Here is a 22,898-nt window from a genome sequence, read left to right as displayed (position 1 = left end):
TGGTGAGGGTATGGGGCAGATGGGAGGGGCTGGGAAAAAGATAGGGGAAGGAGTGCATGGCTTTTGTTGGAGGGAAAAGGCAAAGCCAGAACTGATTGCATCCATTTAACAATTTTGTGCTTGGAGCCTGGATGACCTCAGCTTCCTTTCTCTAATACTTGAGGCTGCACCTAATTTACTTGGTCTGTCTGACCATCCCAGGACCACAAGAGAAGAGAAGAACTTTGAGTTGACTAAGCCAAACACCCAAGAAAATTAAGCTAAGAGAGAACTACAGAGCAAGTCTATCAGCATGAAAGAGGGCTGAGGAGCGATGGAAACTCATCTTTGTTCCTATTCTTATCTTTGAACCTATTCTAGGTTCAGGAAGTAAGGTGCCCAAAGACCACCTATCTGACCCTGGTTCACATAGCCAGTGAATATCCAGCCAAGCCTCAAATGGTGGTCCCTTGCATCACAAGATACTACTGTATCTCTACAGAGATGGGTTGACAAAGTCCCTGCACAAATCAAAGACTCAAACACCAAAGCTGGTACAGTAGATACAGAAGGAGGAGAAGCCTGGAAACAGGTTATTTTATGCAAGTGTGTAGACCTTCCCCTTCTTATTTCTATGGAACTACTGCAACCTTGGCTATCATTTGAACCTTAGTAGTAATTCAGGAACCCATTCAAGATTTCTTCTCCCTCCCCCTTTTTCCTAGCAAGGCATTCCATGCTTTGGTTGGGAGGGCTTATTAATTTGCCTTAATTTAGTTTACAAATTCAATACACTTATAGTCACAGTTTATAAATTTGATCAAACACAGAGCTTTGTGAGTGGTAGGCAAGCAATCTATCATTGAAGTGTACTCCAAAAATTCTCTTGGAAAGAAAGTACTTTTGAACATCACACTGAAAGTCAGAAAACATGTTTCCATGTTTACCCACTTAAATAATAAGTCCTTGAAATAAAATTTAAAAACATAACCTAAGCGGCGGGGAATATGGCCTAGTGGCAAGACTGCTTGCCTCATATACATGAAGCCCTGGGTTCGATTCCTTAGCACCACATATATAGAAAAGGCCAGAAGTGGCACTGTGGCTCAAGTGGCAGAGTGCTAGTCTTGAGCAAAAAGAAGCCAGGGACAGTGCTCAGGCCCTGAGTTCAAGCCCAAGGACGGCAAAAAAAGAAAGAAAGAAAGAAAGAAAGAACCTAAGACTTCTTGTTATAGGATTAGGACTTAGATGTTTTAGGACCTATTAAAATATATGGTGAAAATTTTTCCTAGATAAGGAAAGGTTGCAGCTAGTGAAAGGTCTCTGTATAAAGGCAGTAGGCGCAAAGGAAAGCAAAGAAATAGCTGAATCTTCTCAACACCAGACTGGATTCCCCAGAGCCAAGGTTTGTTACTAAACAGGGTTATTAATTTTACTATTAGTCATGATTTCCATCCCTGCCTGTAGCCAAAAGGAATCAGACAGGGCTGCAACAAATGATGGAGCTTCTTTTGTCTTTTCAGAGGCCAGAGGCCTCTCCTTTCTTCTTAGCCTTTTTGACATAGCAGCTCTGAAAAAATGAATGCAAAACTATTTTTTACACAATTGTAGTGTTTTCCTGAGGGGGGCTTCTGACCTGTGTAATGACCATTTGAATACCTGCAAAAGAACATGCAGGTTCTTAGCTTCTCCTCTACTCAAGGCCTTTTGAACTAAAAATTACATTTTGGTCAAGCAGGCCCATAAGGGCATTCGAGTTTGGTGCTACTGCTGTGTCATTATGGGCTGTTTACTTCTCTTCCTTCTCTCCTCTGTCATCTTTTCTTCCCTTTTGTCTGCTGGTTCCTCTGACCCCTGCTCACTTGATTGCTTCTCCCTCCTTCATGTGAAGGGTTCACAGTAGCCCAGTATTGTTCTTTTAGCAAAATATACTCAGATAGGCGAAGAGAAAGAAGGATGACTATTTCTTATTGCAGTGTTTGCAAGACAGTACGATGAAACACTGGCATCGCCAAGCATCAGCTGTGGGAACATTCCATTTGTGTGGCGGCCTCGTGTTTCCAGCTGTCTTCCCAGGGAAAGGTGGACCTCAGGATTTGGGAACCTTCTTTTGTAGGAGATGTAGCTGATGTGATGTCCCAGATGGTTCCCTGCCACCAGCCTCAGAGCAGAAGATCCCAGCCTGAGTGCCAAGCTTGTGGGGCTGAGGTGGGGAAGACATTGGGGAACGATGGGACTGAATAGAAGAGAAAGGATCAGAGGGGAAAATGGGAACTAACAGGAGAGAGTTAGTATGGGGTTTGGAGCAATGTCAGCAGGGCATGAACCCCTGCTTTTGTCTTCACAGGCCCTGAAAGAAGAGGTCAAGATGGAGGCTGAGGTGAGTTGTGTATTTGTGGAGTCTCCTATTTCTCCTTCTAAGGGTATTCCTTTCCCCCTGCTGAGCTTACAGAAAGACCAGCACAAACTTGGAAAACATATGGCCTTTCATCTACTGATGTGCGTATGTTTGTGGGTGATAGAGGAAGAATTAGCCTCCCTTGGGTTCTTATCTGTGTCCATTCAGCTTCAGGTGGATTCAGTCTTTTCCATGACAGCGAATCCTGACACAACACTCAAGAGCTAGGGGTGGCCCAGGTAACGAGGAACAACTGGTCGTGGACTGGAACCTCCACTCAATGAGGCCAGAGAAGCCTTTCTTCTTAATGCCTTGGATATCTCAGATATTTGCTGTACTGAGGGAATGCTTCCCCTGAACAACTATCACTGCTTGCTTCTTGTGTGACTACTGATCCTTTGTGCCTCAGGGTTTGTGTCTGTGTCCTGCTCCTTAGCTCTTACTTATGCTCCTTTGCCTTCTTTTTTCCAAGTCTGTATTTCCTCAGGTACTTCTTGTCCTACCCATGACCTTGTGCACTCATCTGTTCCCACAGCATTCGTTCTAGGCTGTGTATGTAGGGAAGTCCTGAGTGGATTTGTTCAAGCAGGTCTTTCCATATAATCAGCAGCCGGTTGCTCATCCACACTGAATATTTCCATAGGTACCCCAATCTCATGATAGCACAACCTGGTCTTACTATGTCACCAGTCCCAAGTCGCCTCCTCAGGGACCTCATTCCAACAGGTAGTTACCCAATTTTAGAATTCCAGCTATCTCCCTGATTTCACCAGTCATAAAACTTTGTGTCACTCCAAACTGTGAGTTTCACTTATATCAGACTTGGAGGCCTTTGTGGTACAAAACATTACAGTTATGGCATGTTTGTTCATGGAACACTGCTTATAATTGCAGCCATAGATGCAACATCTCAAGACTGTTGACTTCTGATGTTTCCTTCTGCCTCCTCACTTTCTCACTTAATTCCTTACCTAGTACCCTGTACCACACTCTCCCTCCTCTGCTCCCTCTCCTGCCAGCACAGATGACCCCTCCTCCAGACTGCACGCCCCATTGTCTCTGTCATCCATGGAAGGCCTCCCATGTGTGTTTATTTTTGCCCCTTTTTTTTCCACATCCCTGTTCTCACCTTGGCAAAGACATCTGTCCTCATGTCTTACATATTTTCCTTTGTATTACTATATTTTTCATGAAAATGTTTTGTGGTTTTGTTTCAATAATTTTTAATATGACATAAAATAAAACTAGTATCTTCTGTGGGTACAATGCATGCATGTAATGCACCCCCAGATTGTAGCTACTTTCTCCTTGTTCCTCATACCTGACAACCACTGTGTGATATACCCTTAATTGACATTATTCAGTTTTCTTAACATTTGTGTCATTTTTCCATCCCATTTTCCCATTCAGTGCTGCATCCCAAGTGTAACATACAGTTAGGCACTGTAAAGCCCATGGGGTTGTGCTTGTATTTCCTCCTATCCCCAGGATGCTGAGAAAGATGCTGTTTTCATCTGTGTTTTGTGGATGAGGAGAGTGAGTGTTACACAAATTGCTGTAAGGAATAGGAATGAGATGCTAAGGTGCAGACAGGGATGAATGCATTTGTTCATGTCCACATCTAGCTAATCCTGTCCATCCAGTTCTGCCATTTCTGCTGGCTGAAGTGTTTGCTCAGAGCTGTCTGTCTGGAGGGGACACCATCCCTCTTGTCACTTCCATCATTGCTCTTTCATTGTCAGTTGTGAGGCTTGAACTCTGGGCCTGGGCACAGTCCCTGGCCACTTGAGCTCAAGGCTAGCACTCTACCATGTGAGCCACAGCACCACTTCCAGTTTTCTGGTGGTTAATTGGAGATAAGAGTCTCATGGACTTTCCTGCCCAGGCTGGCTTTGAACTGCAATCCTTAGATCTCAGCCTCCTGGCTAGCTAGGATTACAGTTTGAGCCACCACTGCCTGGATCATTGCTCTTTCTTTACCTCTCCTCATCTTCTATCCTCTCACTTCAAGCTGAGCTTCCCAGCTTGCTTGGTTCCTCCATGTGTCCCCATGGCCTCTCACTGAATTCCTCAGATACACTTGGTCCTCACTGAATGTTGGTTGACTAAAAGACTGGGTGACTCTCAGGCTATTGCGTAATCCAGTCATCCAGTCCAGGGCTGGAGTGGTCAGTGAAAATGTAGAGGAAGGAAATCACATGGCAGAAATTGTCAAGAAATCTTGCTGACTCCAAAGCTGGCTGGGGAGCAAAGGACAGAGGATCCTCAGCAATACCAGCCCTTTGTTATTAGAGAATGATTGCCAAAGGAATGACCCTGGATGACAAGCATTCCAGACTGATAGAACTGTGGCCATGAGTCTTTGCCCAGAAGGTGAGAAGGTTGTCAGTTAGGTGGGTGAAAGACTGGAATTCAGCACAGCATGAAGGTCCAGGTGATGATGAGACAGTCTGAAGAATTCCCAGTTTGCATTATGTGCTGGAACTGGATCTGGCAGAAAGGAACAACCCACAGCTAAAAGTGCTGCCTTACAACCTTTCAGCACAGAGGTGGTCATGGAAGCCGGAAGAATGGTGTTCCCCACTCTGGAGGGATGGGGGAGAGCCAACCACAGAGGCATAACCATTGAGCTTAGGGAGATAAGCTCACCTGTAGGGCAGGGTGAAGAAGGAACAGGGTGATATGTGTCAGCAAACCTTAGCAGCCTGAGGTGAGAAAAGATGAGGAAGGAGAGTTTTAAAGAAGATCCAGTGGCGTGTCTGCTATTTGTGAGGTTCAGGGACATGTGGCTGAGGAATCTGGAATGTGGCAGTGGGGTTTGGATGCCCTGTGGCCCACATTCCTTGCTGAAACAGAGACGTGTGGAAATGAAAGCAAGTTTGCAGTGAGCCCAGCAGGTGAGAGGAGGCCAAAGTTGTACCTAAACGCATGAGGAGTCAGAATGATTTGGGAGTGAGTTTTGATTAGGACACGGTGAGACGAAGATAGTCCCAGAGATGGAACAGCACAGGACATCCAGCTCATAGGAACTCCACGTAGGAGAGTCAGTAGAGGCACTGCCAGCTCTGGTGTTATTGTTTTTTGTTATCCTCTGAGCACCCTTCAGTTATCCACACCCATCTTAATTGGTTGTTTATTCTTTCCCCTATTTCTAAATGATAAAAACATTGAAAGACTGAGGATGAACCCTCCTCTTTCTCCTACCTCTGTTTCTCAGTTACCCAGTAACTCATGTTCTTTACGGCATGGTGCTAGTTTCTTCTTGGCCATCACGTCAGAGAGATTATAATCATACAAGCACTCCTCCCTTCATCCATCCATTTACTCTGTGTGTGTGTGTATGTGTGTGTGTGTGTGTGTGTGTGTGTGTGTGTGTGTGTGTCCCAGTCCTGGGGTTTGAATTCAGGACCTGAGCACTGTCTGTGAATTTTTTTTTTTTTTTTTTTTTTTTGGCCAGTCCTGGGCCTTGGACTCAGGGCCTGAGCACTGTCCCTGGCTTCTTCCGCTCAAGGCTAGCACTCTGCCACTTGAGCCACAGCGCCGCTTCTGGCCGTTTTCTGTATATGTGGTGCTGGGGAATCGAACCTAGGGCCTCGTGTATCCGAGGCAGGCACTCTTGCCACTAGGCTATATCCCCAGCCCCCTGTCTGTGAATTTTTGGGCCCCAGGCTAGCACTCTACTACTTGAGCTGTAGGTCCACATCCATTGTTTTTTGTTTGTTTTGTTTTTTATTTTCTGTTTTTTTTGTGGATGGGAAGGGGGTCAGTTAAGTGAAGGTGAGAATTTCAGTTTTCTACCCAGGCTGGCTTTGAACAGTGATCTTCAGATCTCAACCTCCTGAGTACCTAATATTACAGATATGAGCCACCAGGCTATATATAGAGTGTAGCAGAGAATTTATACTGTTATGTATCTTTGTCTTTCTCCCCCAACAATATATATCTTGGAGAGTATTTACTTTCAGTACATAGGGAACCAATGCATTCTTTTGTGTAGTTATATCATATTCAATTTTATAGCTACAACATTGCTTACATAACTACTCTACTACTAGCTGATTATTTTTATCATTGGCTTCTTATAAACAAGGGTAAGCCAAATTCTTTTTACTGGGTAGCTTGTAGGATACGCTCTCAGAGTATGATTTGTTGGAGCCAAAAGGTAAGTGCGATTTCTATTATGATGGCTATTTCTAACTTGCTCTTCCTTTGCCTGTTTTTCTCTCCATGTTCACTAGCGTTCTCTTACTATGACAAAGTTTCTGAGGTTTGTGGTGTCCCAGTACCTCACAGAGGGGTCCGTGGAGGAGCTGATCTCTTTACCTCATAGCAGTCAGGAAGCAAAGAGGAAGAACCTGGGTTTTCAATATCTCTTCCATGGCCACATCCTGTGTCCTCACTTCACTTCACTTTAAACTTCTTCTAGTGACTCTCCTTTTTTCTCCAAACATTTCATCTCATAAAGATTCCTTTCTCTAAGTTGGTGGAACATAATGCTCTGAATGCTAACTTTCTTGAACTCTGTTTTCAGGTCTGGAGTGCCAAACATTAGTGTCTCATAGACTGAGGGGAGGGGAGGATGTTTAATCTAGGACTTTGATTTACTTTTATGATTAATAGGTGTGTTCCCTTTGTGCTTTCTCAAAAACCACACTGATTTCTTTAATACCATCTTTTCAGTTCTGCTCTATACATTACCAAGTAGGTTATTCACGTTAGCATTACTGAAACAAATGCCTGAGATAATTGGTTCATACAGTAAAAGGTCTATGTTGGGTCAGAAATTGAAGGTGCCAGTCAATGGTCATTTGCCCTATTGCCTTTGGGCCTGTGGCAAGGTGCCCCAACACAACAGGACACATGTCTCAGAAGAAAGCCGTTTACTCATGAGCAGAAGGGAGAAGCCATGGTCCCCAATAACCAGAAGACCTCCTGCTAGGTTCTGCCTGATAAAGGTTCCCCACAATCCAGGATTGCTAACTTCTTGATGCTGAATACCTTGGCTTCTGGGAGAGACACTTCAGATCCAAATTATAGCACTATATTCTGTATCATAAAACATGTCTCAGAACTGGGTACTGGTGGCTCACAGTAGCTGCTCAAGAGGCTGAGAACTGAGGATCCTGGTTTGAAGCTCACCTGGTCAGAGAAATCTGAGCAGCTCTTCAATTTACCAGCAAAAAATCAGAAGTAGAAGTCTGGCTGAAATGGTAGAGCACCAGCATTAAGGGCAAAAGCCAAGGAAGGGAGAGCATGAAGCCCCATGTTCAAGCCCCAGTACTGGCACACATGCCAAAAGAAAAGTCTCTGCACACTGCAAGAGATTTATATCATTGAAAGAATATTCTCTGGCCACGTGGAACAAAATAAGATGTCAGTAATAAGAACATTTCTAGCATACCTTGAAAGACTTGGAAGAAATCTGAGCTAAGGCTAGAGCAAAAGAGAAAAGAAGAGGGGCAGTGTCAGGGGTGGCAGCTGGTGACAGATCACAAAGGTGAAGGGAAGGGACAAGTCTGAGGTGACATTCCTATTTCTGTGCTCAGAAACATTCAACACCTGGGTTTAAGGGATACATGGAAGTAATTTGTAGAAATCAGATTACATTGAGTTGTCTCATAATCTAGAAATGTAGACCTGATATTCCCTGTAATCAATATCCATGTAGCCTCCAGCAGTGCACTGAGATGGTACTTAAGGTGTCACAGTAGAGTGGCCATGGTGGTGGCTAACCTGTGGAGAGCTATAGTAAGGACGTCAACCACGTAGGTCCTGTTTCCAAGTGCCCCTGTCTGCCAGCATCTTATATAGCTGCAGTAACTGCTGAAGGACTCATCAGATACTCACGTCCCTGGAAGATAGAGGACGAGGCCACAGCTCAGGCTGGGTAGCAGAACTGTCAGCAGAGAATTCTTTCATCAATAGAGAGGTGGCAATAGGTAGAGAAAGCCAATTGGAGGTGGGCACTTGGAAAGTTTTTCACACAAAACCATGAGTAAAGCCACGTCAGGATGTGTTGGGCAGAGCTGACTTACCTGTGAGCCCAGGAGAGCCTTAGTCCAGCCACAGTATGACAGCTTCCTGTGTTGTGGGACGGTAGCTCTTCCTGCTTCCTCTTGGCTGTCCTTTGCTGTTCTCTGCTAAATGACAAACTCCACCTGGTCTGTTGTGTTTCAGCCTGTGAGGAATTTCGGCTTGGTCGTGGTTGGTGTTGGAAGAGCTGGATCTGTGAGGATGAGGGACTTGCAGAATCCAGAATACAGAGTCAGTAAAAAAGAATAAATTCAGAAAAAAGTCCTTTGTTTCCATATATTTGGGGTTCATATATAAAATATGTTTCATATATATGAGTGTATATATATACAGTTTCTTTTGACACAAGTTAGAGTCAGGACCTTTTGCTGATTATATTGCCACTAGAAAAGTGCCCCAATCAGAGTACTTGATTGTTCTATGTGTATTTTCTGTAGTTTCTACATTTTCACCTAGGTAACAACTATTTAGAAATGTTCACTGTATGTGAAGAATGTGAAAACTCTATTATGTACTTACTGTACTTAATGCTCAGATAAACTCTTGAAGTAGGTGTTTTACTTGCTCCTGCTCCCTGAGCCTTGGTATCTCATAAAGAAAAGAGATTTACATGAGGCTCAGTACAAAGGCTAGAATTCCAGGCTTAACCAGCTGTATCCACTTGGCATGTGGAGTGGGCCTCCTTTTGTCCCACACCCAGTGGAAATGTGGAAAGGCTGGCTGGCACATTCACACAGAGAAGATCTGAACTCCCCTTAAGAGCCACTTCCATCCTGTGAGGGCAAAACAAAAGCATTGGTCTGTTAGTAGGAGGAGGGGACCAGATTCATCCCACTGGACCCCTCTGCCATGTTTACAACCAAGCAGTAAGACACTGGAACCCTGCTGGGAGCAATATTTATAAGGAACATGTGTCCTGTCCTGAGGCAGACACAGAATCTCAAGATGTCCTAACTGGCTTGTATTTCCCATTTTTGTCATGGCAGGAAAGGTCTTGCATGAAGAGCACATAGAACTCTTGATGGAGGAATTTGCATTCCTGAAAAAAGAAGTCGTGGGGAAAGAACTGCTTAAAGGATCCCTTCACTTCACAGGTCAGTTTAGTGTGCAGACACATTGAATGCCCAGCTCCTTTCCTTCTTCCGGAAATTATAGGAACATTGGCTGGGTGGACAGTATTTCATGTATTGTATATTGGACTATATACTGTATGGTAGTCATTCTTTGAGAGTTTTCTGTTCTCATGGATGGATGGATTCTCATGTGGGAGTCAGGACCTGAGTCCTGAGTGATCACTCAGTCACCTGAGTGATTTTTCTTAGGGAAAGCAGATCTTTAGGATCCTCGACCTCATTGAGTGTAAGATCCTTCATGTGTTCAATAGTTTCAAAACAATGCAACTTCATAGTTTGTCTGGTCATTGAAAATGTCATACAAGAGTTGTGACAGGAGGGATAACAATTCAAGTGTCATATAACTCATATGATAGTCATGTAAAGTTGGCCATTATTACCTTTGGTACAGGTAAAACAATAGATGCTCATAGGCCTTGAGCTCACTCACCAGTCATGTGACAAGCCAGGCTGGAGTCTCACTATGTGGCAGAAACTTACAGGAGCTTTTTAGTAATGTGTTCAGAGGAGTTGAACTACAGGAGATGGTAAGCAACCCAGACAGAGCCGATTTTCCTTCTTAGTCTGATGCTTCCCTTCGATCCTAGTGCTTTCTCTAACTTTTGTTTGCTTTTATTTAGAACTTTTCTGTGTGTCACGCTGGGGCTTGCACTTAGGTCTGAATGTTCTCTGCTTTTTCCCTCAAGGCTAGCACTCTACCACAGGTGCCACAACTCCACTTATGGCTTTATGGAAGTTAACTAAAGATAAGAGTATCACAGACTTTCCTGGCCCAGCTGGCCTCAAACCAAGTAGCTTAGCTTATAGACATGAGCTACCAAATTCTCTGGGTCTTCTTCTACAGCATACTCATTGTTTTAAGTGTTAATGTCACAGTCATAACAAATGTTTCATCAACATAATGCAACATGTACGCAGTCTTCAGTTTAGGTTCTGTTTAAGATTTGGGCTAAGGCCAGAGGTGAGCATTGAGCATCATGTTTGAGCAGAAATTCTAATACTTAATCCTAATACCTGAGTGTACTTTTATGAAGACTTAAGGAAACATTTAGTACTCTATCAGCTTGTTGACCTTGAACTAGATGAAAGGTATTGCTGTTTTCTGCAGTCTTTTAAGATATTCTGATGTGTGCCATTTCTTGTGGAGTTTATAAGACTCTATGTTTCAGGGCCGATAGAGGGTGGCTCGTCTCCTTTGGGTGGTGATGGGAAATAACTCAGGACTTCAGACCTGCTTCACATGAGCCATGCTTCAGCTTTTGCTTTTGCTTTGTTTGTTTGTTTTTCAGATAGGGTCTTGCACATTTAGCTGGTGCCAGCCTGAGTCAGTGATCTTCCTACCCCTTCTGCCTCCTGAGTACCTAGGACTACAGGTCCTGCTTTTTGAGATAGAATCTTACTCACTTTTGTCCAGGCTGGCCTGTGCAAAAGTGTCCCTGTCCTGTAGGTGATATTACAGGTTTGCACCACTGTGCTTGGCTGCTGGATGACTTTCAATCATTTATTGAAGAGCATGGAGATATGTGTGTATGTGTGTGTGTGCACGCACTTGTGCGCACACGCATATGGGGCTATATATGGACATGTAAATATGCTGACTATATTAGAAGCCTAAACGTCTTTATTACCCTCTTTAGCTGAATTGAGTGCTGCTGCCAGTAGCACATCTCATTTTACTAGCAAAATGGAATTTCAAAATTAAAAGGGAGTTGTTTTTGTGAGTCCACATTTAGCCACCAGGTAAGGCAAGGTCCCTGTGTCCATCTGCTCTCCCCTGGCTGCTGGACTCTTTCCCTTGTGAAGCATTCTCTTCTTGCCAGTCCCCTCAGCATTTGTGCTTCCCCACCACTGGCCCTTTGTCAGGCATTCTCTTCTTGCTAGTCCTCACAGTATTTGTGCTTCCCCACAGCTGGCCCATTGGAAGAGGCGCAGTTTGGCTTTCCTGCATTTAGTGGCATCTCTCGTCTGACTTGGCTGGTGTCCCTCTTTGGTGAGCTTTCTCTGGTGTCTGCCACTTTGGAAGAGCGAAAAGAGGAGCAATATATGAAAATGACTGTGCATCTGGAGACCAAGGACAAATGGTAAGTTGTGAGAGACAGTAATAGGAAGGAGACTTTGGGATGTGTCCATTGTTCACAAGGATGACAATAGAGAAAAGCCCAAGGGGCACAGCCAGGTGTTTACTGCAGAGAGCTGCCAGCTTCCAAAGTCTAGGAAGGATCCTCACTTGTGCTGTCTCCATTTGCCAGTGAGTGGGTCATGGCTTATGGAATTGAAGCATGTTTACTGTGGTTTTGTTTGTGTACTTACTTTAGAGATGGGGTTCTCACTGTTTTCCCAGGAAGGTCCCGAACTATTTGGCTCAGGTAATCCTCTTGCCTCACCCTCCCAAGTAGTTTGGACTCTAGGCCTGCACCCCTGCTCCCAGCTCCTTTCTTGTAGCTTTATTGATGTGGAAATGGAGGTGTAAGAAACATCTTAAAATTCTCCACTGCCTCAAATTTGAAGGACTTGAGAAATTTTCTGAGATAACTCAGAGTATTTATATTACCTCAGGTTCTATCTACTGTCTTTCAGCTGTCTTCTTAGCCTGTGACTGGCTTGTGACTGTGCCTTGGAGGAATGCTTTGGCATGTGTCCAGTTATTTTCTCTCTTCCTTCCCCCTTATCTGATTCTGTAAGCTAGAATGAGACACTTCAGCTCCAAGAAGGAAACTGGGCACACATTTGGAGCTACTGATAATTGTTGTCGTAGGACAGAATTCCTCAAGTTACCTTCAGACAGTGTAGTTGAGTGAATGAGAACACAAAGTAATCGTGAAAATGGCCCACAGAATACCTAGAAAAATAGCGGTCATCCATCCGACCCTTGTTGTACAAATGCAGTCTAAGGCGATGCTTTGTGGCTAGCATGGCTTGACCATTCACGAGCGTTTGCAAACTCAGTCTTTATACCAGCTTAGTGAGGTGGGCATCCAAGAGTCTTCCCAAGGACGCTGTTAGACCTTTCCTTGTCTGGAACAAATGACAGAGAGAAATTGATTTCAGGAGGAAAGGTGTGTTTTGGCTCCCCTTCAGGCCTTTCAGTGCAGGCACAGTTGTGATGAGCTGGTGGTGAGGCTGACATCATGAAATCAAGAGTGAGCAGTGGCAGAGGCTGCTCACCTCCTGTGGTCAAAGCAGGCTGCACAGTCCATGAAGGGGCAGGGTCAGACACACACCCAGTGATCTCCTTGCACTAGACCCTAACTCATAGGTTTTCAGCACCTCCCCAAATAGACCCACAACAAAGGAGCGAGCCTTCAACTTGGGACACTATGCAGCCATTTTCTCTTCAACCACTAACTGATACAGGGCTCTGAAGTCCCTAGGCCAGTTGCTTTTTGCAGCACTCAAGCTGTGTGAATTCTCCCTAACAGTGCTGGAAGCACACTAAAACAAGTTTAGACTTTGGGAGTTACTGTCTGTACTTCCTCACAGTGCTCACTTAGCATTGAGGGGAAGGGTCACCGGCCCCACATCCCAGAGGGAGTTAGGACATTTCAGTGCTGCTTACTCCCAAACTCTAGTCCCTCCTAACTTACTGGCAGTTTTCCAATTGTTTTTATGGCTATGCATTCAGATATTGCTTAAGCCAAACTCATGCAGCTATCCAGTATATAAGCAGTGACTAAATCGACTGTATTCGCGTCCTCAAGGTGCTGTGGAAGGAGATCACAGGCCTGTGCCCTGTCTGGTCCCTCAGGACTGGCTAGAAAATTGCCACCTCGGCAGCGCTACAGACAGGGGCTGACACTGGGTAGAGGATGTGGCCAGGCAGCTTCCTGCAAAGGGGACGAGGCACTGTCAGTGCTCTGGTTGGTGAATATTTGATTTGTCACTATTGATGAGGGATGAAAAAGAGGAAGCCCTAGGGAGCCCACGTCTGGCTTTGTTGGACCATGTGGAATCACTTGCTGTACACACTCAGAATATGAATGGACCAGGCCTCTCCTTTAGGTCAGAATTTACCTGGGAAAAGATTCTTCCTTTTGCACAGGCAGACATCACAGCTCTTACCTGAAATCCAGAAAAGAAACAACCAAAACCAACTCAGAGAAAGGAGGGTCACACTTTGAAGAACTGACATGTATCTGACTTTGATTTTAGGTTTTCAGGAGCTCTGATATGTGCTCCAGTGAGAATCTGAATAGAATAGAGAGGACTGATTTTGAACCAATAGTTTGCATTTTCCTGCATGGGAGGTGGTGGTGAGAGAGTCATTGAGATTGTGATGAGAAGAACACTAAGGATCCTTCCTCATGAAATGTTCACACTTTAAACACACATGATTGCAAGTGGTACTTGGATGGCCTGTCTTCCATACATGAACACTCTGGAAGGAACAATAAAACTCCAGGAAAAAAGTCCTGAGAGGCTCTGGGCTAGGGATTAGTTGTGTAATTCTCGCTACTCAGGAAGCTGGGATCTGAGGACCCCATATGAAGAAGCCACTGCAGGCAGGAGAGTCCATGAGTCTCTTATCTCCAAATAAACACCAAGAGAGCCACAGGGGGAGCTGTGGTTGAAGTGGAAGAGCACTAGCCTAGCTTATAGCAGGCAAGCTCAGGCACGGTGTCTAGGCCCTGAGTTCAAGCCCCAGAACTGCACAAAAGGAAAGGTCTGAATGCCAGACTTGTTTCCACAAAGTCAATGAGTAGATTCTGCTATGCTGGGACCAAAGTAATCAAGAGCAGTTGGCACCAAAGTTGGAAACGCAGTCCCTAATGTCTTGCAAAGAGGTGAACATCTGGATGTCACTGAGCCAACATGTTGAGCCACAGCTGCAAGGAAGTTGGGTGCCCATAGAGGCCCTGGCCCCAGGAGGTTGGCAAGCCTTCCCACCTCTTTCCTGTCATGTGCTTTTTATCATGAGGATTCTCTTGTCTTTTTGCAGTCCACTAACCTGGATTGAGGAGAAAGGGCCTGGCTTCAAATGAAACAGATATTGAAGCTCCCATTTCAAATGTGGGTCTCTGGAGAATCTGCCAAGCATAGGAGTCAACCAGAAGATTTTCCTGAAAGATCAAGAGCTGTTTGTCCAGAAGCTCTTGGGCCAGGTCTCTGAGAAGGAACTGTCCACAGAAAGGAAGCGCATCCTTCACTGCCTGGCGCTGGCAGAGTCAATCCAGATGTGCTGCCGCCCAGAGAAGTAGGACAGGAAGCAATGGGCACTGCAGCACAGGATCCCAGTTCGCTGTTCTCAGCTGTTTCCCTTTCCCTCCATTCTTAAGAGGAGCTGAGTTGCCCTCACTCCTTTCCATTAGCCTGATCCCTGTGTTGGAGAAAGATGATGCCTATGCCTCTACTTGCTGTGGGAGTAACACATGGGGATGGGGTCCTGGAGGTGGAGACACAGAAAGTACTTACCACGGTGGAGCTGAATTGGCTGTTCTGTACTACAGCTTCGGTTTTCTCCTCCCTACGGCGCTGTGACGTGGAGTAGGTTATTGGTATATTGGCTTTTGGAAATTAAAAAAGAATAAGTCTACATCATTATAAAAGAATGAGAAAAGGCACACCAAGTACTTTGTCACAGGCATGGATTATACCTGTAGCGCTCACACAGGCGTCACATCCTAGAACAGGTAGGAGGTGTCAACCATAAGGCATCAGGATAGGGTACAGGATTAGCGCCTTGGGTGGCTGGACCGGCAGCACAGTCCCAAGGATGGTGGTGCACACCGGGTTAGAGGGTGGCCTTGGGTTTTCCTGAGAAAATGCCTGTACCTTGGATCCAAGTCAGGCTGAATACATAGACTACCTTGGTTCTCAATGTGTGAATGGTGGCAGTGAGTACAATTTGCCATCATCAGATACTTCAGCACTGACTGTGACATCTGGTGAAAGGGAGAATGTAGTGCCGAGGGAAAGGCCCCGCCTAGGACTCTAGGGGAAGAAGGATGCCAGGGGTCTTAATCCGGAGCCAGGATGCCCCAGGGTGGCGATGCTCATCCAATCCACTGTTCCTTGAAAAGTAAAGGCCTCCTGTCTCTCTCCACATCACCAAGCCCCATGACCTGGATCTAGCCTCTCTCTAACACCTGTCCCCATGCTCAGTGGCACCAGAAAATCTCAACCCTAGAAGCTAAGCTGCCCTCATTGCAGGAGCCTGATCCCTCTGTGCACTTCCTGTCTCTGCCTCAGTGGTCATGGTGTTGAAATCACTGTCTCTCTATGCCCTCGGTCCTCACTCCTTCAGCCCACAGAAAGAGCCCTGAGAATGGCCCCAAAGAATCCTGGTCCCCACGCTGCCACACTTCCTCTCTCTCCAGATTAGTGGAGAGCTGAGGACACACAACACTGAACAAACAGCCCATTCTTTTCTGCTTCCCAACACTCACCCATCCTTTCTTGAGCACCCAGACCTTGCAGCAAGCAGAGCTGAATTCAGTATCTCACTACAATGCATGAATGTGAGGAATACACATGATCACCACTGTGTCTCTGTAGATGGGAGTACATCACTATTGTGCCCTGTTTATATCTATGAGGTCCTGTTTGTACATCTCTCCATAGATAGGTGTATTGAACATGGGAGTTTCTCATGGGAAAGTTCCCAAATATAGAAGTCCTTGTCTGTGTCTGCACTTGTGAATTCCTGACACCCATGTGGAGCTCAAGTCTTGCTTTTCCCTTTTTTCTTAGTTTTTATTTTATTTTTTATTTTTTATATTGCCAGTCCTAGGGCTTGGGCTCAGGGCCTGAGCACTGTCCCTGTCTTCTTTTTGCTGAAGGCTAGCACTCTGCCACTTGAGCCACAGCACCTCTTTTAGCCATTTTCTATATATGTGGTGCTGAGGAATTGAACCCAAAACTTCATGTATACGAGGCAAGCACTCTTGCCACTAGGACACACTCCCGGCCCCCCTTTTTTCTGTGGTTCATTGTTGTCTTGCATGACTTTGAGACTCTTGCAAGATCAACCTAGCCTTGAATTTGGGATCCTCCTGCCTCAGTCTCCCCACTGTGGGAATGAGAGGCCTGCACAACTGGTTTACAGTTTATTCTCTCTCTGGACACAAGGTACAGGAACCTCATCTGTACATGAGTGCAGTGCAAATGGTGACATGAACTCTTGGGATCCGCAATCATAGGATAGACGTAGGGGCCTACTCAGCGTAGGACATCCAAACAAACGGATGCTAAGTGGAAGCACTAGGAGGAAGTGGGGTGACTTGGGGACTCCTGTGAAGCAAAAACACTTGTGCCTGGGAAGGCATTTGAACTGCATGAAGTGACTGAGTCTCAACCCAAGTCAGTGTGTCCCCCAAACCATGGACAGAAGACAGTGGGGAGGTGTGTGCAGGTGTGTGTCCTTCTGGTCTTGCTGCTGACCTACCAGAGGGCCCAGACAGCACACAGTGGACCTTTGAGGAGGTCCATTGAGACTGAGGCTCAAAGGGAGGGACTTCCAGTGATGACACCAAATCCAAAGGTGATGTCACAATGGGCAAGGCAGAGCCCACAATTCTATGCTGCTGTGTCAGGAAAACTGGGGGCAGCAACATGTTTTCCTGCTGCTGCCCAGTATTTCGCAGATCGAATCCAAATGAAGAATTTGATATAATTCGCCGATGCTGGGTCATCCCTTGTCCCAGTCGTCTGTGCAGAAATCCACCATGCATGCCACAGGTGAATCTAGGGAGTCCGAGGAGAGGAAAGAGGGGTACTCCACTCACCTGCTACTCTCTGGCAGCCTCAGACCCCCTGTGTGTTTCCATTTATGTGGGGGCTGTGGATACATGGGTGTGTACACGTGTGTGTGTGTGAGTGTGACTGAGCTTACCTATGTGTACATGCAGATGTACGCCTCAGGCTGTTTTCATTGTATGGCCATGAGCCTTTGCCCAATGTGCTGTTGTTTCCATGTTTCATCTATTTCTCCTTTCTTCACCCTAGTATGGGCGGATTTTAGCCCCAACCCTTTCAGATCCCTGCAAAGCAGGATATATTCCAGGAGGCAAGTTGGAGAAGTTAGTCGACCATTTGGTGCCTTCCTTGCTCTTTGGCGATGCCTCCTTTATCCCCATATTTCTGGGGACCTACCGGACTTTTTCAACCCCCCACCAAGTATTGAGCCTACTGTTCAATCGGTATGTGCCAGGTCTGACTCGGACGGGTCCAGGGGCTAGGGCTCGGCATGGGCTGTACCAGTGTGAATCCACTTGCATCCTAGGACCTAGCATGCTAAGACCAACATCCAGACTGCCTGAGGCTGGAGCAGTGGGATGGGCCCTCAACATGCCTTTCCCACTTTTGGCCTTACACACCAGGGTAGCCAGTACTGTGGGTGTTGCTGGGAGTTGCCCCCTCTCTCATGAAGAGAGGTCAGTTCCTGACCTAACTAAACCACACTGGGAAGCCCAATGGGGACACCGAAGAGACCCTGCACCCATTGAGCTAGGTGGAAGGAAGCTAGTGGGCTCACGGTCTAGTGTGGGGATGCATTTGCAGACCCTTGGCCCCACTCAGTGGAAAGAACAGGGAGATTCTTGTCATCCTGAGCTCCATCCAATGCTCAGAGGGACCACCAGGAAGTGTAGATGTCACCAGCAGACACAGTGCAAGTGACATGTCGTGGTGTCCCCTAGATACGGCTCTTTTGCTGATCGTCACGATGAGGAGGCAGGAGCGCAGGAGCAGCTTCAACAGTGAGTGGGCTTGGGAGAAGATGGAGACCATCTGTCTTCAGGGCGGGTACATTGGAGAGCCGGCCTTGGGGAGGCTTGGGCAAAGGCAAATGGCACCCACTTGACTTGAGATTCCTGGAGGAGGGCTTGATTCCAGGCAGAAATGTGTCCACACAAGGAGCTAGGTTTGTGATCCTCTGTGCCAGAGGAGAGTGGGAGAAGCCTCTGGCACCGGGACAGCCCAGGCACATTTGCCTGCCCTGGCAAACATCAGGGCTACACAGAAGGGGGAGGCACACCCTGCTTCATCGTGGGCATTCAGTAGGTTTCCTGGGGCTCAGTGAGCGCTCAAGGGTCAGGATGTGTTACTTGTATCAAGAGTCAGACAGAGACAGTTCACACAAGGCTCAAGGACTTCATGAAGCATACTGGAAGTGCCTCAGTGAGGACGTGCAGGGTTCTGGGGGTACCAAGAAACAGGACCACGCAGCCCAGAGTTGACCTTTTGGGAAGGGCACCCAGGGACACATGGAGGTGGGTGTGGGGCTTTGGTGAAGGGGAGAGTGGTGCTCACACCTGTGATCTAAGTCTAGTCTCACCCTCCTGTAGAGGTTGCCTGGAACCCAGCCAGGTCAGCAGGCCTGCCCTGGGTTATGGACATGAGCAGGCTCAGGAGCAAAGCTCCCACCCATGTGCTTGAGGGGATCTGAGAGGAGAGGTCCAGCCTGTGACTCTGCTGTTCCCCCCTCCCACCCTGCAACTAGAGCCTTCTCATTCATCCTGGGTTCCTGGATGAAGGAATACCCAGAAGACTTTCTTCAAGCACAGGATGCGACTTGCTTAAATCAGCTAGTCCAGTACCTACACCACAATATGCCCGGGTCCCTGGAGGAGCGTCAGGCCCGCCGTCTGCTCACCCAGCTGGAGCACATGCATGCCAAGCAGCCTGAGCTGGAGGGTGAGTTCATGGGCTGGACAGGAGACAACCGCTGTGAGATTCTGAGTTCTGTCCACTTGAAGAAAGCTCAGGCCTACCATGGGCCCAGGAGAGAGAGAGAAAGCCAGGGAATCCAGAGGCCTTGAAGAAGCCTGGCAAGGCTCCCTGGGGTGGAATGGAGGCACTGGTGCTTGTCAGGGAGGCAAGGGTCTTCTGGCATTAGGAAAGACTGAGGGGAAGGCGGTCCTGGAGTGGATCTTTTCTTGCAGCTGTGCCTACAGTCCCAATGCTTGCAGACAATGCAAGTGCACAAGAATGGGCACCTGAAGCACTGGCTCCAACACCCAGCCTGGAAGCAATCCTCCCATCTCAGTCATATCTAGAACTGAGTACAGCCTCAGAACCCCCCTCAGCTCCAGGACATGCTGTGGAGCTCCAGCATGAGCCACTGGGAGATGGATATTCTGGCTCCCCTGTACCATCTTTGATGGAGCCATCTGCAGGTCAGTCCATGACCCACAGCCTTTCCCCTGCCCCAGCACCAAGTCTGGAGCTTAAACTCCAAGACTCAGCTCCTCTATCTGATTTAGGAGGGGTGACATGCAGCTCTGTGCCTGGGTCACCTAGCCCAGTGGCACCAACAACTTCAGCGCCAGGAATACAAGCAGCAGGCCATGCAGGAGGAGAGACCATGTCAGTGTTCCCTCCAGAGTTCCAGCCACCTCAGGGCAAGGCTGAACCAATTGCAACATGCACTCCAGCACTGGAAGCATGTGCCATTCAGCCAGTGGTTCCCCAGGCCATTACATCATATAACACAGGGCCAGAGCTAGAGGACCCAGGCCATGCAGAAGGAGAGGCCATGTCAGTGTGCACTCCAAAGTACCAGCCACCTCAGGGCAAGGCTGAACCAGTTGCAACATGCGCTCCAGCACTGGAAGCATGTGCCGTTCAGCCAGAGGCTCCCCAGGCGATTGCATCATATAACACAGGGCCAGAGCTAGAGGACCCAGGCGATGGAAGACTGGACTCTGCTCTGGGTCCTTGTGTGGAGCAAGAGGAGTCTTGCTCCCTTGCTGGAGAGGCCGCCTGGCTTTCTCCTCCTGATGAGGAACCAGAGCCATCTGCACGAGAGCCTCTACCCACCACCCTGGATGTGGCAGCCATCCCAACTGCACACCTAGACATGGATGCCACAGATTCAGGAGGTGACTCGGATGCAGCTGGTGCCATGGATGCACAGCACGACCTGCCAGTGGCTGATGAGACCCATCCTGCTCTGCTCTGTGCTGCAGAGCCAGAGCCCGCTCCACCTCCAGCTCGAGAGGCAGACATGCCTGCTGAAGTAGAGCCAGCTCCCAGGGACTTCCTGGACCTGGAGGATTTTCAGGTTTCTTCCAGGGAGCCGTCGCAGATTTCCATGAAGGATTTTGAAAATGACCTGACCCGAGCACACGTGCTGGAGTGGCTGCCTGAGCTGAAGGCAGAGCAGTTCTCCCTCATGGCAGTGGTGAGGAGCTAGGCAGGTGTGGGCCTGCAGTCTTTCCTTTCCACCTCTACTGCCCAAACACATCATTTCCCTGCCCAGGAGATTTCTCCTCCATATCCCAGCTTGACGGTTGCCAATCCCAGTCAAGCCATCTCCACTTCCACAGGGCCCTTGGGAGCCACAGGTTCCACATGGATCCAAAAGGCTCCAGGATTGACATGGAGGAGCAGGCAGGACCCTAGTCCCATTGGTCTTTCCCCTGGCCTTTGCACCCTTTGCCCACACTAGGGTCCTGATGACTCTAGACATCTCTTGGCACACACAGAATCAGCCTGAGGTTGGAGCCCAAATGCCAGAGGACTGGAGACAGAAGGGAGGTGCATGGGGAAAGTCAAATCAGGCCCTGCCTGGGGCGTGCAGGCCGAGGCACCTGAGGTTGGCAGAAAGAAATCACCTTAGTAAAAGGGCGACCTCCTTCCTGTGTCCCCATGCTTTCATTAGGTTCACCCACATTCCCGGGGCTCTCAATGATCCAGAAGCAGACCCTGGAGATTCCTGAAACCCTAGACACACTCCTCAGCTTCCTGAGCCCCAGTCCCTAGCTCTGCCTCCCTGCCCAGCCAGGGGCTTTGGGTGCCTCAGGGCAGACTCTCACTGACCACTCACTTCCTCTGTCCAGGAGCTCTTCAAGAAGCTCAAGCCTTACCACTGCCTGCACTACGTACGAGCAGACCCCAACGATGAGAGACAGGAGCGCCTGGCACCCACTGTGCTTGCCATACTGACGCACTGCGACCAGGTGGCCAGCTGTGTCATCACCACCTGTCTGGGGGACCACAGCGCACAGGCTGCAGAGAGGGCTGAGGTGGTGGAACACTGGATAGAGGTGGCCTTGGTATGCTGCAGCCGGGGCCCAGGCACCCTTCTTCCCTCTCCCACCCATGCCATGAGGCTGCTGCTCACTCACAGCCCCCTGCCTGAGGCCTGAAGCCCTGCCCATGCTCTGCCCTGGCCTGGGCTCTTTGCAACCCTGCTCTGCCATCTCCCCCAAGCACCACACCCTTCAGCCCAGTGACAAGGCCCAGCCCTAGGGCCCAAGCAGGAGCACGGGAGCTAGCTCCACAGCTCACCTCACACATTTCTCATCCCTAGGAGTGCCATCTGCTGAGGAATGTCTGCTCCCTCTTCGCAGTACTCTCTGCTCTGCAGAGCAGCCCTCTCCAAGGCCTGAAGAGGACGTGGAGAGCTGTGTCCAGGTGGGTGTGCCTTTCTCCTGGGCAAGTGTTGGTTCCTCAGCCTAGCAGCCCTCCTCTGGGAGCCCCATGGCAATATCCCGCACAGGCACTGCAACTCTGCACAACTCAGACACCTTGGGGCCTGGCCCAGGACTTGCCTGCTAGACTCGGCTTCCTTTTCTGTCACATATGGCACAAGGCCACAGTGGACTTTGTCCTTTGTAGACACTGTAGCCACACCAGTCTGTACAGGGTTCTGCAAACAAAGACACTCTGGAATTTTCGGGGGGGGGGGTGGCAGTGGGTTCTCCCACAAGGCTTTGCTCCAGACCATGTGACCTAAGGGCCCCAGAGGAGCCACACCCAAAGTTCCTCCCCCATTAGGATAAAGTCCGTCCTCAAAAAGGAAATCCATTCACACTCCTCCTCTCCCTCCTTCTCCCACCTTTACCTTGTCTCTGCCCATCCTCCAGGGACAGTCTCGCTGTCTTCAAGGAGCTGAAGAGGATGTTCTCCAAGGAGACAATTTACAAGGTGCCGTGAGCCCTGGAATAAGTTTTGTCCAGGGGAGGTAGGGCAAGACTTCTCTCCCCATTGATTCCCTTTCCCAAATTGTAGTGGGAATCATGTATGAATTCTGTATGACTCCTAAGAAACCAGAAGCATCTATTCTATGCTTGGGTATGGGGTATATTGTAAGGGGAGCAAAAGGCCAACCCTGGCAACACAGTGAATGAGTGTAAGAGGAGCCAACTTGGGTGTCTGAAGGTGGAGGAACTGTCAGGATTGGAGATCTCCAGCATCCTGCTGGGATTTCCTATCAACCTTCCTCCTACTGGGTGGCCTATGAAGAGGCTAGCCTCTCTATACCCAGCCAATCATGCCTTGCTCTAATTCTATGTGGGATCCACATCCCAGGACAGAGGCCTTGCCAGAAACATGGGGTTGGGATGGAGGGGTGGGGAGTCCTCGGGACCAGGCAGCCGGAGGGAAATCTTTTTGGGGATCCAAATGTCCACTAC

The 22,898-nt window shown here is 48.1% G+C and overlaps 1 protein-coding gene and 1 pseudogene across 3 annotated transcripts in view; both read left to right on the top strand.

Annotated features, from left to right (window-relative positions):
• The window catches only part of LOC125346666 (biliverdin reductase A-like), a 109,915-nt gene that overhangs the window by 796 nt on the left and 86,221 nt on the right, over nucleotides 1-22,898 (top strand). The window contains exons 1-3 of one of the 3 annotated variants that reach the window (XM_048339408.1): nucleotides 386-415; nucleotides 2,096-2,187; nucleotides 2,327-2,359. In XM_048339408.1, coding sequence (XP_048195365.1) covers nucleotides 2,113-2,187; nucleotides 2,327-2,359 — 108 coding nt within the window. In that variant the 5' untranslated portion in view covers nucleotides 386-415; nucleotides 2,096-2,112. Of the gene's footprint in view, nucleotides 1-375; nucleotides 416-2,095; nucleotides 2,188-2,326; nucleotides 2,360-22,898 lie in introns of those variants that run through there. The other 2 variants (XM_048339410.1, XM_048339411.1) reach the window with 2 other exon arrangements.
• On the top strand, nucleotides 5,181-14,787 carry LOC125342234 (annotated as a pseudogene).

Source organism: Perognathus longimembris, chromosome 2 (assembly GCF_023159225.1).
Source record: "Perognathus longimembris pacificus isolate PPM17 chromosome 2, ASM2315922v1, whole genome shotgun sequence".
Taxonomy (NCBI): domain Eukaryota; kingdom Metazoa; phylum Chordata; class Mammalia; order Rodentia; family Heteromyidae; genus Perognathus; species Perognathus longimembris.
This window is presented reverse-complemented; position numbering and strand designations above follow the sequence as displayed.